The sequence below is a fragment of the Carcharhinus amblyrhynchos genome, chromosome 29, assembly GCF_965287045.1.
Source record: "Carcharhinus amblyrhynchos chromosome 29, sCarAmb.v2.hapA, whole genome shotgun sequence".
In the NCBI taxonomy this organism is placed as follows: domain Eukaryota; kingdom Metazoa; phylum Chordata; class Chondrichthyes; order Carcharhiniformes; family Carcharhinidae; genus Carcharhinus; species Carcharhinus amblyrhynchos.
Window position 1 is genome coordinate 1,925,336 of NC_137352.1, and position 15,040 is coordinate 1,940,375.

The following is a 15,040-nucleotide window of genomic DNA, read 5'->3' on the forward strand; positions in this document are numbered from 1 at the left end:
GGAGGGTATCCTCAATGTGAAGATCAAACTGTCTCCATAAGGAATATGGTCCCACGGATACTGTCATGGACAGGCAAGTGGCTTGGTGAGGATGAGATCAAGTATATTTTCCCTCTTGTTGGTTCCCTCAACACCTACCTTAGATACAGTCTAGCAGCGATGTCCTCTAGGACACAGCCAGCTTGGTCCATGGTGGTACTACTGAGCCACTCTTGGTAATGGATGTTGAAGTCCCCCACCCAGAGTACATAAGAACATAAGAAATAGGATCAGGAGTAGGCCATCTAGCCCCTTGAGCCTGCTCCGCCATTCAATAAGATCATGAGTGATCTGATAGTGGTTCAGTTCCACTTACATGCCTGCTCCCCATAACCCTTAATTCCCTTATTGGTTAAAAATCTATCTATCTGTGACTTAGACACATTTAACGAGGTAGCCTCCACTGCTTCAGTAGGCAGAGAATTCCAAAGATTCACTACCCTCTGGGAGAAGAAGTTCCTCCTCAACTCTGTTCTAAATTGACTCCCCCCGTATTTTGAGGCTGTGCCCCCTAGTTCTTCTTTCCATTCTAAGTGGAAATAATCTCTCTGCTTCTACCCTGTCTAGCCCCTTCATTATCTTATATGTCTCTATAAGATCTCTCAACCTTCTAAACTCCAGTGAGTACAGGCCCAGTCTACTCAATCTCTCCTTATAAGCTAAACCCCTCATCTCCAGAATCAACCTGGTGAACCTTCCCTATACCCCCTCCAAAGCTAATATATCCTTTCTTAAATAAGGGGAACAAAATTGTACACAGTACTCTAGGTGCAGCCTCACCAGTACCTTGTCCAATTGCAGCAAGACCTCTCTGCTTTTATATTCCATCCCCCTCGCGATAAATGCCAACATTCCATTTGCCTCCTTGATCACCTGCTGCACCTGCAAACTGAGTTCTTGTGATTTATGCACAAGGACCCCCCAGGTCCCTCTGCACGGTAGCATGTTGTAATTTTTCACCGTTTAAATAATAGTCCATTTTACTATTATTCCTTCCAAAGTGAATACCCTCACACTTACCAATGTTATACTTCACCTGCCAGATCCTTGGCCACTCATTTAGCCTATCCAAATCTCTCTGCAGACTTTCCGCGTCCTTCACGCAATTTGCTTTCCCACTCATCTCTGTGTTATCCGCAAACTTTGTTACCCTACTCTTGGTCCCCTCCTCCAGATTGTCTATGTATATAGTAAAAGTTGAGGCCCCAGCACCGATCCCTGCGGCATGCCACTAGTCACTGATTGCCAGCTGGAAAAGCACCCATTTATTCTGACTCTCTGCTTTCTATTAGATAGCCAATCCTAAATCCACGCTAACACTTTACCCCCAACTCTGTGTACCTTTATCTTATGCAGCAACTTTTTGTGAGGCACCTTATTGAATGCCTTCTGGAAATCTAAATGCACCACATCCACCGGTTCCCCTCTGTCAACCGCACTTGTCACATCCTCAGAAAATTCCAGTAAATTCGTCAAACATGACTTTCCCTTCATGAATCCATGCTGTGTCTGCTTGATTGAACCATTCTTTTCCAGGTATCCTGCTATTTCTTCCTTAATGATAGATTCCAGCATTTTCCCAACTACGAATGTTAACCTGTAGTTACCTGCCTTTTGTCTGTCTTCTTTTTTAAACAAGTGGCGTTACATTAGCTGTTTTCCAAACAGCTGGCACCTCCCCGGAGTCCAGTAAATTTTGATAAATTACAACTAATACATTTGCTATTACTTCTGCCGTTTCTTTTAGTACGCTGGGATACATTCCATCCAGACCTGGGGACTTAGAACATAGAACATAGAACACTACAGCACAAACAGGCCCTTCGGCCCATGAGTTGCGCCGATCACATCAACACCTACCAATCCATAGACCTATCTATAACCCCCAATCCCATTAAATCCCATATACTCATCCAGAAGTCTTTTAAAAGACCCCAGCGAGTTCGCCTCCACCACCACTGACAGCAGCCGATTCCATTCACTCACCACCCTCTGAGTGAAAAACTTACCCCTAACATCACTTCTGTACTTGCCTGCCCGCACCTTAAATCTGTGTCCTCTCGTAGCGACCATTTCAACCCGGGGAAATAGCCTCTGAGAATCCACCCTATCTATTCCTCTCAACATTTTATAAACTTCTATCAGGTCGCCTCTCAACCTTCGTCTCTCCAGGGAGAAGAGTCCCAGCTCCTTCAACCTATCTTCATAAGGCATGCCTCCCAATCCAGGCAACATCCTTGTAAATCTCCTCTGTACCCTTTCAATAGCTTCTACGTCCTTCCTATAGTGAGGCGACCAGAACTGCGCACAGTACTCCAAGTGAGGCCTGACAAGGGTCTTATAAAGGGTCTTATAAAGGTAAAGACTTCTCTACCTTTAGTCCCATTAGCCTACCCAGCACTACCTCTTTAGTAATAGTGATTGTTTTAAGGTCCTCACCCCCTACAGTCCGATGACCATCGGTTATTTGTATGCTATTTGTGTCCTCCACTGTGAAGACCAACACAAACTTGTTTAAGGCCTCGGCCATTTCCTCATTTCCCATATTAAATCCCCCTTCTCACCTTCTAAGGGACCAACATTTACATTCTGCTCAATCTCTCCTCATAAGCTAACCCCTGCACATGATTCTGCACATGCCATCATCAGTGCTTCCTCCAAGTGCGCTGGTGCTGAGAGTGGGGGCTCGGAGGGGGGTTTGAATCAGAAAGTGCAGGAGCGGCCTGGGCCAGAGAGGCCTGGACAGCCTGAGAGATCGGGCTGGGGGCAGACATGAAGCAGACCCTAGGCTTCTGGTTCATCCGCAAGGTGTTCAGCTGGTAAGCAGCAGCTGCAATTGCTTGGTCTATCCTGCTGTTGCCCATTTCCACAGCTGTGTTTGTACTATTGAGTAGATTGAATTGTTCCATCCTATCCATTGGATTACAGATTCGTGGAATCACCTGAACAGTTCCTATATAATCTTTGCAGTTCTGGTGCTATGTGGAGTCATAGTGACTGTTGGCATCTTCAATATGGAATTTTACGCAGTGGAATCTTCCATCCTGTGCAGCTGGATTGCACTGTGATGCATGGAGTATTGGGGATGCTGATGGCATAGTGTGCAGCAGTAATTGTTAGGGGGCACTATCAGTTGATCAGCGTACTGTGTTCATCCCAGGACAGCTCAGCATCCAGCAGCCACATGTGCCTGAATGAGTTACATGTTTTCTTACTAATGGAAGCAGCCTTTATAGAATATAGTTATAGTCTTCTGTATTTTGTTAACAACTTTCATTATTTGTCTTTCCCAATTCTGCAGACCTTGGATAGTGTGAAGTCATCCAAAAGAAAAGTGATAGAGAGAAAGGGAGCGCATGATAGAGAAGGGGAGCACTCAGACCAAAGGTTTGAGATGTGTCTATTTTAATGCAAGGAGTGTTGTGAATGAAGTGGATGAGCTTAGACCGTGGATCACTATTGGAAATGTGATGTGGTGGCCATTACAGAGACTTGGGTGACTCAAGGACAGGACTGGATACTTCAAGTGTCAGGTTTCAAATGTTTCAGAAGGGACAGGGAGGGAAGCAAAGATGTGGGGGAGTGGTTCTGTTGATCAGAGATAGTGTCACGGCTGTAGAAAAGATGGACGCCATGGAGGGATTGTCTATGGAGTCTCTGTGGGTGGAGGTTCAGAACACGAAGGGGTCATTAACTTTACTGGGTGTTTTCTATTGGCTGCCCAATAGTAACAGGGATGTTGAGGAGCAGATAGGAAAACAGACCCTGGAAAGATGTAATAATAACAGAGTCGTCGTGATGGGAGATTTTAATTTCCCAAATATCGATTGGAATCTCCCTAGGGTAAGGGGTTTAGATGGGGAGGAGTTTGTTAGATGTGTTCAGGAGTGTTTCCTGACACAGTATGTGGATAAACCTACAAGAGGAGAGGCTGTACTTGATCTGGTATTGGGAAATGAACCTGGACAGGCGTCAGATCTCTCAGTGGGAGAGCATTTTGGGGATAGTGATCATAACTCTATCTCCTTTACATTAGCATTGGAGAGCGAGATAGGATCAGACAAGCTAGGAAAGTGTTTATTTGGAGTAAGGGGAGTTATGAGGCTATCAGGCAGGAAAATAGAGGCATAAATTGGAAAGAGGTTTTCGCATGGAAATGTACAGAAGAAATGTGGCAAATTTTCAAGGAATATTTGTCTAGAGTTCTGCACAGCAACTTTCCAATGAGACAGGGAAGTTATGGTAGGTTACAGGAACCGTGGTGCACAAAAGCTGTAATGAATTTAGTCAAGAAGAAAAGAAAAGCTTACAAAAGGTTCAGGGAGCTAGATAATGTTAGAGATCTAGAAGAGTATATGGCTAGTAGGAAGGAGCTTAAAAAGGAAATTAGGAGAGCCAGAAGGGGTCATGAGAAGGCTTTGGCAGGCAAGATTAAGGAAAACGCCAAGCATTCTACTAGTATGTGATGAGCAAGAGGATAAGACGTGAAGGAATAGGACCTATCAAGTGTGGCGGTGGGAAAGTTTGTATAGAACCGGCAGAAATAGCAGAGGTACTCAATTAATACTTTACTTCACTACTCACAGTGGAAAAGGATCTTGGTGGTTATAGTGCAGACTTGCAGCAGACTGAAAAGCTTGAGCATGTAGATATTAAGAAAGAGGATGTGTTGGAGGTTTTGAAAAGCATCAAGTTAGATAAGTCGCTGGGACTGGATGGGATGTACCCCAGGTTACTGTGGGAGGCGAGGGAAGAGATTGCTGAGCCTCTGGCGTTGATCTTTGCGTCATCAATGTCGACTGGAGGGGTTCCGGAGGATTGGAAGATTGCAGATGTGGTTCCTTTATTCAAGAAAGGGAGAAGAGATAGCCCAGGAAATTATAGACCGGTGAGTCTAACCTCAGTGGTTAGTAAGTTGATGGTGAAGATCCTGAGAGGCAGGATTTATGAACATTTGGAGAGGTATAGTATGATCAAGAATGGTCAGCACGGCTTTGAAAAAGGTAGATTATGCCTTTCGAGCCTGATTGAATTTTTTGAGAATGTGTCTAAACACATTGATGAAGGAAGAGCAGTAGATGTAGTTTATATGGACTTCAGCAAGGTGTTTGATAAGGTGCCCCATGCAAGGCTTATTGAGAAAGTGAGGGGGCATGGGATCCAATGGGACATTGCTTTGTGGATTCAGAACTGGCTTGTCCACAGAAGGCAAACAGTGGCTGTAGATGGGTCTTTTTTTTGCATGGAGGCCAGACACCAGTGAAGTGCCCCAGGGATCTGTTCTGGGACCTTTGTTCTTTGTGATTTTTATAAATGACCTGGATGAGGAAGTGGAGGGATAGGTTGGTAAGTTTGCTGATGACACAAAGGTTGGAGGTGTTGTGGATAGTGTGGAGGGATGTCAGAAGTTGCAACAAGACATTGATAGGATGCAAGACTGGGTGAAGTGGCAGATGGACTTCAACCCAGATAAATGTGTGGTGATTAATTTTGGCATGTCAAATAGGATGTCAGAATATAATATTAAAGGTAAGACTCTTGGCAGTGTGGGAGATCAGAAGGATCTTGGGGTCCGCGTTCATAGGACAATCAAAGCAGCTTCGCAGGTAGAGACTGTGGTTAAGAAAGCGTCTGATGTACTGGCATTCATTGAGGAATTGAGTTTAGGAGTCAGGAGATATTGCTACAGCTGTATAAGACCCTGGTCAGACCCCACTTGGAATACTGTGCTCGGTTCTGGTCGCCTCATTACAGAAAGGACGTGGAAGCCATAGAAAGAGTGCAGAGGAAATTTACAAGGATGTTGCCTGGATTGGGCGGCATGCCTTATGAAGATAGGTTGAGAGAGCTCGGTCTTTTCTCCTTGGAGAGACGAAGGATGAGAGGTGACCTGATAGAGGTGTATGAGATGATGAAAGGTATTGATCGAGTGGATTCTCAAAGACTTCTTCCCAGGGCTGAAATAGTTGCCACAGGAGGACACAGGTTTAGGGTACTGGGGAGCAGGTACAGAGGAGATGTCAGGGGTAAGTTTTTCACTCGGGGTGGTGGGCGCGTGGAATCGGCTGCCGGCAGTGGTGGTGGAGGTGGATTTGATAAGGTCTTTTAAGAGACTTTTGGATAAATACATAGAACTTAGTAAGATAGAGGGTTATAGGTAAGCCTAGTAGGTAGGGACATGCTTGGTGCAACTTTTGGGCCGAAGGGCCTGTTTTGTGCTGTAGTTTTTCTATGTTTCTATAAGTGGTGTTCAACATGGAGGAGAACTGATTCATTCAGCTGAGGGGGCATGGTATGTGGTAGTCAGCAGAAGGTTTGCTTGCCCATGTTTGAGCTGGTGCCATGAGGCTTCATGGTGTCCAAAGTTGATGTCGAGGATTCCTGGGAAACTCCCTCCTGTTAGTACACCACTATGTGCCACCGCTGCTGAGTCTGTCTTGCTGATGACACAGAACATACCCAGGAATTGTGGTGGTGGTCTGGGGTGTTATCTGTAAGGTATGATTCAAAACACAAAGAACAGCACAGGAAACAGGCCCTTCGGCCCTACAAGCCCGTGCCACCCATTTTAACACACTCAGTGAGTGCCTTATTCGAGTCTTACGTCGCTCGTTGACATTTTTGTCTACCTCTAGTGGAACCCACAATAAAGGGGGTGGAAATTTAGGGAATTGTATGTATGCCAGATTAAGGGAGATCCAATTAAGGACAATTTATTGACGCCAATCAGCGTAAGAAGCACGTTTTTGGGACGTGGGTGGAAACCGGAGTACCCAGAGAAAACCCACGCAAGCACGGGGAGAATGTGCAAACTCCCTCAGACATTGATCCAACGATCCGACCCGGGTCCCTGTAACTGTACAGCAGACAGTGATAGTCACTGAGCTGACGTGTTGCCCATCAATTGGTCCAGAGTAAGCGTACACTAACGGACGTGAAGCACTAGGCAACTATCAAAGCAACATCCAAGAGCACCCCTCACACAACCCACCGCGTGTATGCACCTTGTTGGCCAACAAGGTGGACCGAATTGCCTGTGGATGTAAAAGGAGACATTATTAAACATAAATAGACATACAACAGGCTATACAGACAGTGATGGAAGATTCCCAATAGCTCCAACGTAAGTGACAAGATGAGTCTTGAAATTTGTTGGACGACTGATAGGAATCTATTAATTCCCAGGAACGTCATGAGGCCCTTGATCTTCAATTAGAACATTTGTTTGTATCCTCCATTTCCAGTGAGAATGACTCTGTTAGACTGTTGCTTGACCAGTCTGTGAGATAGCTGTCCCAATTTTGATACACGCTCCCAAATTTAGTTAGGAGGACTTTTCAGGACAAACGTGGCTGATTTTGCTGTTGAATTTTCCGATGCCTATGTAGTCCATCCAGTTTCATTCCTTTGTTTTCTTCATTGTTCAATGCAACTGAGTGGCTTTCCCATCCATTTCAGAGGTATATAAGAGTCAACACATTGCTATAGGTCTAGAGCCCACGCAGGCCAGACCAGGTCAGGACAGCAAGTTTCCTTCCTGAAAGTACATTCATGATCCAGATGGGTTTTTATGACAATGGTTTCATGGTCATCATTAGACCTTGAATTCCAGATGTTCCGAAGGAATGGGCAATGGCCTCCTTTGGCCTCAGCCAAATGCTCGTAAATGGGATTAGTGTAGATTGGCATTTGGTGTTCGGCTTAGACATGATGGGTTGAAGGGCTTGTTGTTCTATATGAATCTATTGAGTTTAAATTCCACAATCTGCATTTTGCTTGTGCTATTAGTGTCAGGCTAATTTTTTGATAGTTTCCTATTTTCTCCTTGAATAGCAAAGTTACAATTACTACTTTCCAATCCACGTATTGTGCAGATATCTGTTTCCTTCTATTTCTTCTGAACCAGATACCCACGTGCTGATCTGGAGAGGATGTTTCCTCTTATGGGAAAATGTAGAACTAGGAGTTGCTGTTTAAAAATAAGGGGTCGCTCATTTAAGACATGATTTTTTTTCCTCAGAGGATTGAGAGACTTTGGAATTCTCTCCTTCAGGCTGTCTTTGAATCAGTTTAAGGCAGAAATAAATAGATTTTTGATAAGCAAGGGGGATGAAAGGTTATCAGGAGTTTGTAGGAATCTGAAGTTGAGGTTAAAGTTAGATAAGCCATGATCTTATTGAATGGTGGAGCAGGTTCAAGGCACGGAATGGCCTACTTGTACTCCTAATTCATATGTTCACATGGTGAGACTGTCACTTTAAAGAAGGGTTTGACAATGTAATTTCCTTATTAGGAAATGTGAGGGGAAATCTTCAAATAATGTCCACTAAATTGCTTTCTATTCTGCCAGATGCTTTATGAATTTTTAAAAATCTTTGCACAGGCCGTAAGAACCCATCAGCAGAATAATTATACCACTGTCAGTGAATTGATTAAACCGCTCACTGTGGAGATGCTGAAAGTGACATGTAATGGTTCCAATAAGCATGGCAGCAAGACTCACAACTTCACTGTGGATGGAGGTAAGAACAGATATTTCAGGAATGGGTTGGCAAAGTGAAACATTTCTGTCGAATGATCTTTCCATATAGATGCAAATTAGGAGGAGTAAGCCTTTTGGCTCCACAGGCCTGCTCTGCTTCTCGTCTCAGTACATTAGCTTGTGCTGCAGTCAGCTTCATGGACACTGGTCACTTACTGTGCCTCACCCAAATAACTGTATTCATGTGTAAACCTAGACAACAAATGTCAGTAGCAACTATAGCAGGCATCACAGAGGAGCTACTTGTGTTTCACCCCATGTTTATGAACGTTCTCGGCGTAATCACTGAGCAGCAGTCAGGAGAGAACCTGAAAGGCAGCATGAACTCATCAGTGTTTGTGGGAGAATGAGGACAATGATCCTGGCATAAAGAATCCTCCCGTTTTCTTGTTCAATGTGCCTGAGAATCATCAATTTTTCAAGCACAGTGAGGAGAAAAGTCCACCCTATAAATGGGAGCTCTATTCTGTATCTAACCAATGCTGCACTACTGCAAAACTGTACAAGGAACTTTACTTCGTATCTAACACCGTGCTGTACCTGTCCTGGAAGTGTTTGATGGAGACAGTGTAGAGGGAGCTTTACTCTGTATTTAATCCCAAGTTACCTGACCAAGTAGGCTTTAATGGACTGTGTTGAGGGAAAAGTTATTGTTAATCCATACCATACGTGCTCTGTTAATTCTTAATGCTAATGCTATGTGCTAAAGGTCAAAAATGTTCCTCTCCCCATGATCTCTCTTCCTGCTTTTTTGTGTACACAATGTGGTCTCCTTCCTCACTTGCCAGGTCAGTGGCAGATTCTACAAGACCTTCTATTGTTGGTAAGGATCAGTTACTTCAGACCAGCTTTACAATTTCATGCAATACCAATTCAAGGTTATTTGTAGAAGTTAGAGTCATAGAGGTTTAGAGCATGGAAACAGGCCCTTTGGCCCAACTTGTCCATGCCATCCTTTCTTCATTGAAACCCCTAAGCTAAAGAATTGACAAATTGACAAAGAAGTTGATAAAGAAGGGTAGGAGAAACTATGAAGCTGGGCTAGCGCTTAATATAAAGAAGGATAGCAAGAGTTTTTATAAATATATAAAAAGGAAGAGGCTGGCTAGGGTGAATGTTGGTCCTTTAGAGGATGAGAAAGGGGACCTAGTGGTAGGGGATGGGGATATGGCTAAGGTGTTGAATAACTTTTTTGTTTCTGTCTTCACGGAGGAGGACGTGAATAATTTGCCGGGTGTTAGCGATGGAAAGGTGGTAGGACTGGAGGGTCTTAATGACATTACTGTTACTAGAAAGGCGGTGCTCGACAGACTGGAGGGGCTGATTGTGGACAAGTCCCCAGGACCGGATGGAATGCATCCGAGGGTTCTGAAAGAAATGGCGGAGGTGATAGTGGATGCCTTGGTGGTTATTTTCCAAACGTCGCTGGATTCCGGGGAAGTGCCAGATGATTGGAAAACGGCTAATGTTACGCCGTTGTTTAAGAAGGGTGCCAGGCAAAAGGCGGGGAATTATAGGCCGGTTAGTTTAACGTCTGTGGTAGGTAAAATGTTAGAATCTGTCATTAAGGAGGAAATTGCGAGGCATCTTGAAGGGAATTGCTTGATAGAGCAGACACAGCACGGTTTCATTAAAGGGAAGTCGTGTCTGACAAATTTACTGGAGTTCTATGAGGATGTGTCTAGGGCGGTGGATAGAGGAGAGCCGGTGGATGTGGTCTTTCTAGATTTTCAGAAGGCGTTTGACAAAGTGCCTCACAAGAGGTTATTGCAGAAGGTCGAGGGACATGGAGTTGGGGGTAGGGTGTTAGCGTGGATAGAGGATTGGTTGTCAAATAGGAGGCAGAGAGTGGGGGTCAACGGGTGCTATTCGGATTGGCGGATGGTGACTAGTGGAGTGCCCCAGGGGTCGGTGCTGGGGCCTCAGCTTTTTACCATTTATATAGATGATCTGGAGGAGGGAACCGAATGTAGAGTGTCGAAATTTGCTGATGACACCAAGATTGGGGGAACGGCAAATTGTGCGGAGGGTGTGGAGAGTCTGCAGAAGGATCTAGATAGGCTGGGCGAATGGGCCAGGAAATGGCAAATGGAATTTAATGTTGGCAAGTGTGAGGTGGTCCACTTTGGTAGGAATAATGGTAGGAAGGACTATTACTTACAGGGCGAAAAACTGCAGCAGGCGACGGTGCAGAGGGACCTCGGGGTCCTTGTGCATGAGTCGCAAAAACCCAGCTTGCAGGTGCAACAGGTGGTCAGGAAGGCGAATGGGATGCTGGCCTTCATAGCGAGGGGGATTGAATATAAAAGTAGGGAGGTCTTGCTGCAGCTGTATAGGGCATTGGTGAGGCCGCAGCTGGAGTACTGTGTGCATTTTTGGGCGCCGCACCTGCGCAAAGATATTTTGGCCTTGGAGGGAGTGCAGAGGAGGTTTACTAGGCTGATACCAGAGTTGAGGGGGTTGAGCTATGAGGAGAGGCTGAATAAACTGGGCTTGTACTCATTAGAGTTTAGAAGAATGAGGGGAGATCTCATTGAGACGTATAAGATGATGAATGGGATGGATAGGATAGAGGTGGAAAGACTCTTCCCGCTCAAAAAAGACAGTAGGACTAGGGGGCACAGCCTCAAGATAAAAGGGGGGCGGTTTAGAACGGAGTTGAGGAGGAACTTCTTCACTCAAAGGGTGGTGAATCTCTGGAATTCTCTGCCCGTTGAAGTGGTGGAGGCTGCCTCGCTAAATATTTTTAAGACACGGGTTGATGGGTTTTTGATAGGAGAGGGGATTAAGGGTTATGGGGAGAGGGCGGGAAAGTGGAACTGAGCAGCGACAGATCAGCCATGATCTTATTGAATGGCGGGGCAGGCTCGTAGGGCTGGATGGCCTACTCCTGCTCCTATTTCTTATGTTCTTATGTTCTAACCCCAATTGCCCGTGTTTGGCCCATATCCCTCTATACCCATCGTACCCATGTAACTATCTAAATGCTTTTTAAAAGACAAAATTGTACCTGCCTCTACTACTACGTCTGGCAGCTTGTTCCAGACACTCACCACCCTCTGTGTGAAAAAAGTGCCCCTCTAGACACTTCTGTATCACTCCCCTCTCACCTTAAACCTATGCTGTCTAGTTTTAGACTCCCCTACCTTTGGGAAAAGATACTGACTATCTAGCTGACTTGTGCACATCATTATCTCATAGACCTCAAAGATCACTCCTCAGCCTCCTATGCTCCAGAGAAAAAAGTCCCAGTCTATCCAGCCTCTCCTTATAATTCAATCCATCAAGTCCTGGTAGCATCCTAGTAAATAAATGTGTAGTGGTCCATTTTGGCAGGTCCAATGGGATGAAGGAGTACAATATCAAGAATAGCACTCTTAGCAGTGTAGAGGAGCAGAAGGACCTTGGGGTCTGGGTCCATAGGACTCTTAAATCGGCCTCGCAGGTGAAGGATGTGCTCAAGAAGGCGTAGGGTGTACTAGCCTTCATTAATCGAGGGATTGATTTTAGGAGTCGGGAGATAATGCTGCAACTTTATAAGACCCTTGTCAGACCTCACTCGGAGTACTGTGCACAGTTCTGGTCGCCTCACTACAAGAAGGATGTGGAAGCTATTGAAAGGGTACAGAGAAGATTTACAAGGATGTTGCCTGGATTGGGTGGCATGCCTTATGAGGATAGGTTGAGGGAGCTCGGTCTTTTCTCCCTGGAGAGACAAAGGTTGAAAGGCGATCTGATAGAGGTTTATAAGATGTTGAGAGGTATAGATAGGGTGGATTCTTGGAGGCTATTTCCCAGGGCTGAAATGGTCATGAGAGGACACAGGTTTAAGGTGCTGGGGAATAGGTACAGAGGAGATGTCAGGGGTAAGTTTTTCATTTAGAGGGTGGTGAGTGAATGGAATCGGCTGCCATTGGTGGTGGTGGAGGTGAACTCGTTGGGCTCTTTTAAGAGACTTCTGGATGAGTACATGGGAGTTAATAGGATTGAGGGTTATAGATAGGCCTGGTAGGTAGGGATATGGTCGGCGCAACTTGTGGGCCGAAGGGCCTGTTTGCGCTGTAGTATTCTATGTTCGATGTTCTAAAACTTTTCTGCGCTCTTTCTAGTTTAATAATATCCTTTCTATAATAGGGTGACCAGAATTGCACACAGTATTCCAAGTGTGGCCTTACCAATGTCTTGTACAACTTCAACAAGACATTCCAATTCCTCTATTCAACATTCTGACCAATGAAACCAAGCATGCTGAATGCCTTCTTCACCACTCTGTCTACCTGTGACTCCACTTTCAAGGAGCTATGAACATGTACCCCTAGACCTCTCTTCTGTAACTCTCCCCAGTGTCCTACCATTAACTGAGTAAATCCTGCTCCAGTTCAATCTACCAAAATGCATCATCTCGCAATTGTCTAAATTAAACTCCATCTGCCATTCGTCAGCCCACTGGCCAAATTGATCAAGATCCCGTTGCAATTGGAGATAACTTCCTTCACTGTCCACCATTGCCACCAATCTTAGTGTCATCTGCAAACTTACTAACCATGCCTCCTATGTCCTCACCCAAATCATTAATATAAATGACAAATAACAGTGGATCCAGCACTGATCCCTGAGGCACACCTCTGGTCACAGTCCTCCAGTTTGAAAAACAACTCTCTACAACCACCTTCTAGCTTCTCTCAAGAAGCCAATTTTGTATTCATTTAGATACCTCACCCTGGATCCCATGAGATTTAACCGTGAGATTTCAGTTCTTAAAACAAAGATTGATCTGCAACTTTCTGAGTTCTCACTGAAGTCACCTCTTTCTGTCAGGCTTGTCTGACCTTTTCACGTAAGAAACCATCTTTCAATATTTTCCTTCCTCAAGAGACAGATAAGCAAATTTCAGAAAGATTAGGTTTTGCACAACATTATATGTGAATTTTAAAAAAACGTTACATGCTGAAATCTTGTTGCCATCCACGTTCCTACCAACAGCACTCCCCTACGATAGGTTTCCCTGGAGCAATGGCTGTATTCAATGGGAAATCCCATTGACAATGATGGGATCATAAGATCCCACCGTCAGCAAGCGATGTTCTGCTCTCACCACTGCAAAACATCACATGGAGAGGGAGAAAAATCCTGTCCACAGAATCATAGAGTAGTTTTTCCTCAAATCACCTCGAAATGTCCTACCCCTTGCCTTTGTTTTTTAGTGATTGACCACTCTGCTAAAGGGAAAGGTTTCTTCCTATCTACATCCCTCATAATTTTAATCCAGTGTTATGGGATTTATTTGGGATTTATGGGATTTAAATGGGATTTATTTAAACACCTCCTCTAAAAACGTAATTAAGTTGGTGAGACATGACCTTCCACATACAAAATCATGCTGCCTGTGACTAACTAGTCCATTTTCTTCCAAATGTACACACATCCTATCCCGCCAAAAGCTTCCCCACTACTGACATAGGCCAGTGAGCCAAGACAATTTCCTGGATTATCCCTGCTTCCTTTCTTAAACAAAGTATCAACATTGGCTATTCTCCAGTAGACTGAACCTCACCTGTGGTCAAAGAGCATGTAAAGATATTTGTTATCTAATAGCTTTATTAAAAACTTATTTTTGAATTTATCACTTTATTGCTTTGATTCTTTTTGTTTAGCAAGTTATTCCCTTTTTTCCTGGATGAGATAGAATCCATAGAATCTGTACAGTTCAGAAAGAGGTCATGTGGCCATCAAGTCTACACTGACCCTCCAAAACAGCATCCAACCCAGGCCCAAAACCCCAGCCCATCCCTGTAACCCTGTGCATTTACCATGGCCAATCCACCTAACCTGCACATAGTTGGATTGTGAGAGGAAACTGGAGCACCCGGAGGAAATCCATACAAACACAGGGAGAATGTGCAAACTCCACACAGTCACCCAAGGCTGGCATCGAACCCAGGTCCCTGGCACTTCCTCCCCAGCAGACTTATGGCTACCACTGGTGTTCAGGCTGAATGAAGCACATTGTTGGCTGCTCCTCCAAACATAGACTGTTTATCTCCTGCATTTGCTGATAGGCTTACAAGTGAGCAAAACAATTGGAAAAGAGGGAGTAAAAGAGCCTGTGACTAAAGGAGCAGCTCCTTGCAGAGTCTTTGACTTGACCTGATATTTTGAACATGTGGGCTGAATCAGGAGGCATGGTGTGTCAGATTGCAACCCACAGGCCATAAGTTGGACAAGCCTGACCTAACTCATACTGTGTATGTTGTGTTAATTCTTAATGCTAATATTATATGTCAAAGGTCAAAAAGTGTTCCCCACAACAATTTCTCTTTGTGCTCTTTTTTGTGCACACTGCGTATCCTCAGAATCCGTGGCTGCTGGTAAGAATCAGTTTCTTCAGATCAGGGCTACAACTTAAAAAAAAATTCATTGTGGGATGTGGGTGTCATTGGCTAAGTCAGCATTTATTGT

The 15,040-nt window shown here is 44.6% G+C and overlaps 1 protein-coding gene across 1 annotated transcript in view; it reads left to right on the forward strand.

The window, feature by feature from the left end:
* The window catches only part of mcamb (melanoma cell adhesion molecule b), a 244,314-nt gene that overhangs the window by 203,688 nt on the left and 25,586 nt on the right, over positions 1-15,040 (forward strand). The window contains exon 12 of the mRNA XM_080214585.1: positions 8,423-8,561. Coding sequence (XP_080070711.1) covers positions 8,423-8,561 — 139 coding nt within the window. The remainder of the gene's footprint in view (positions 1-8,422; positions 8,562-15,040) is intronic.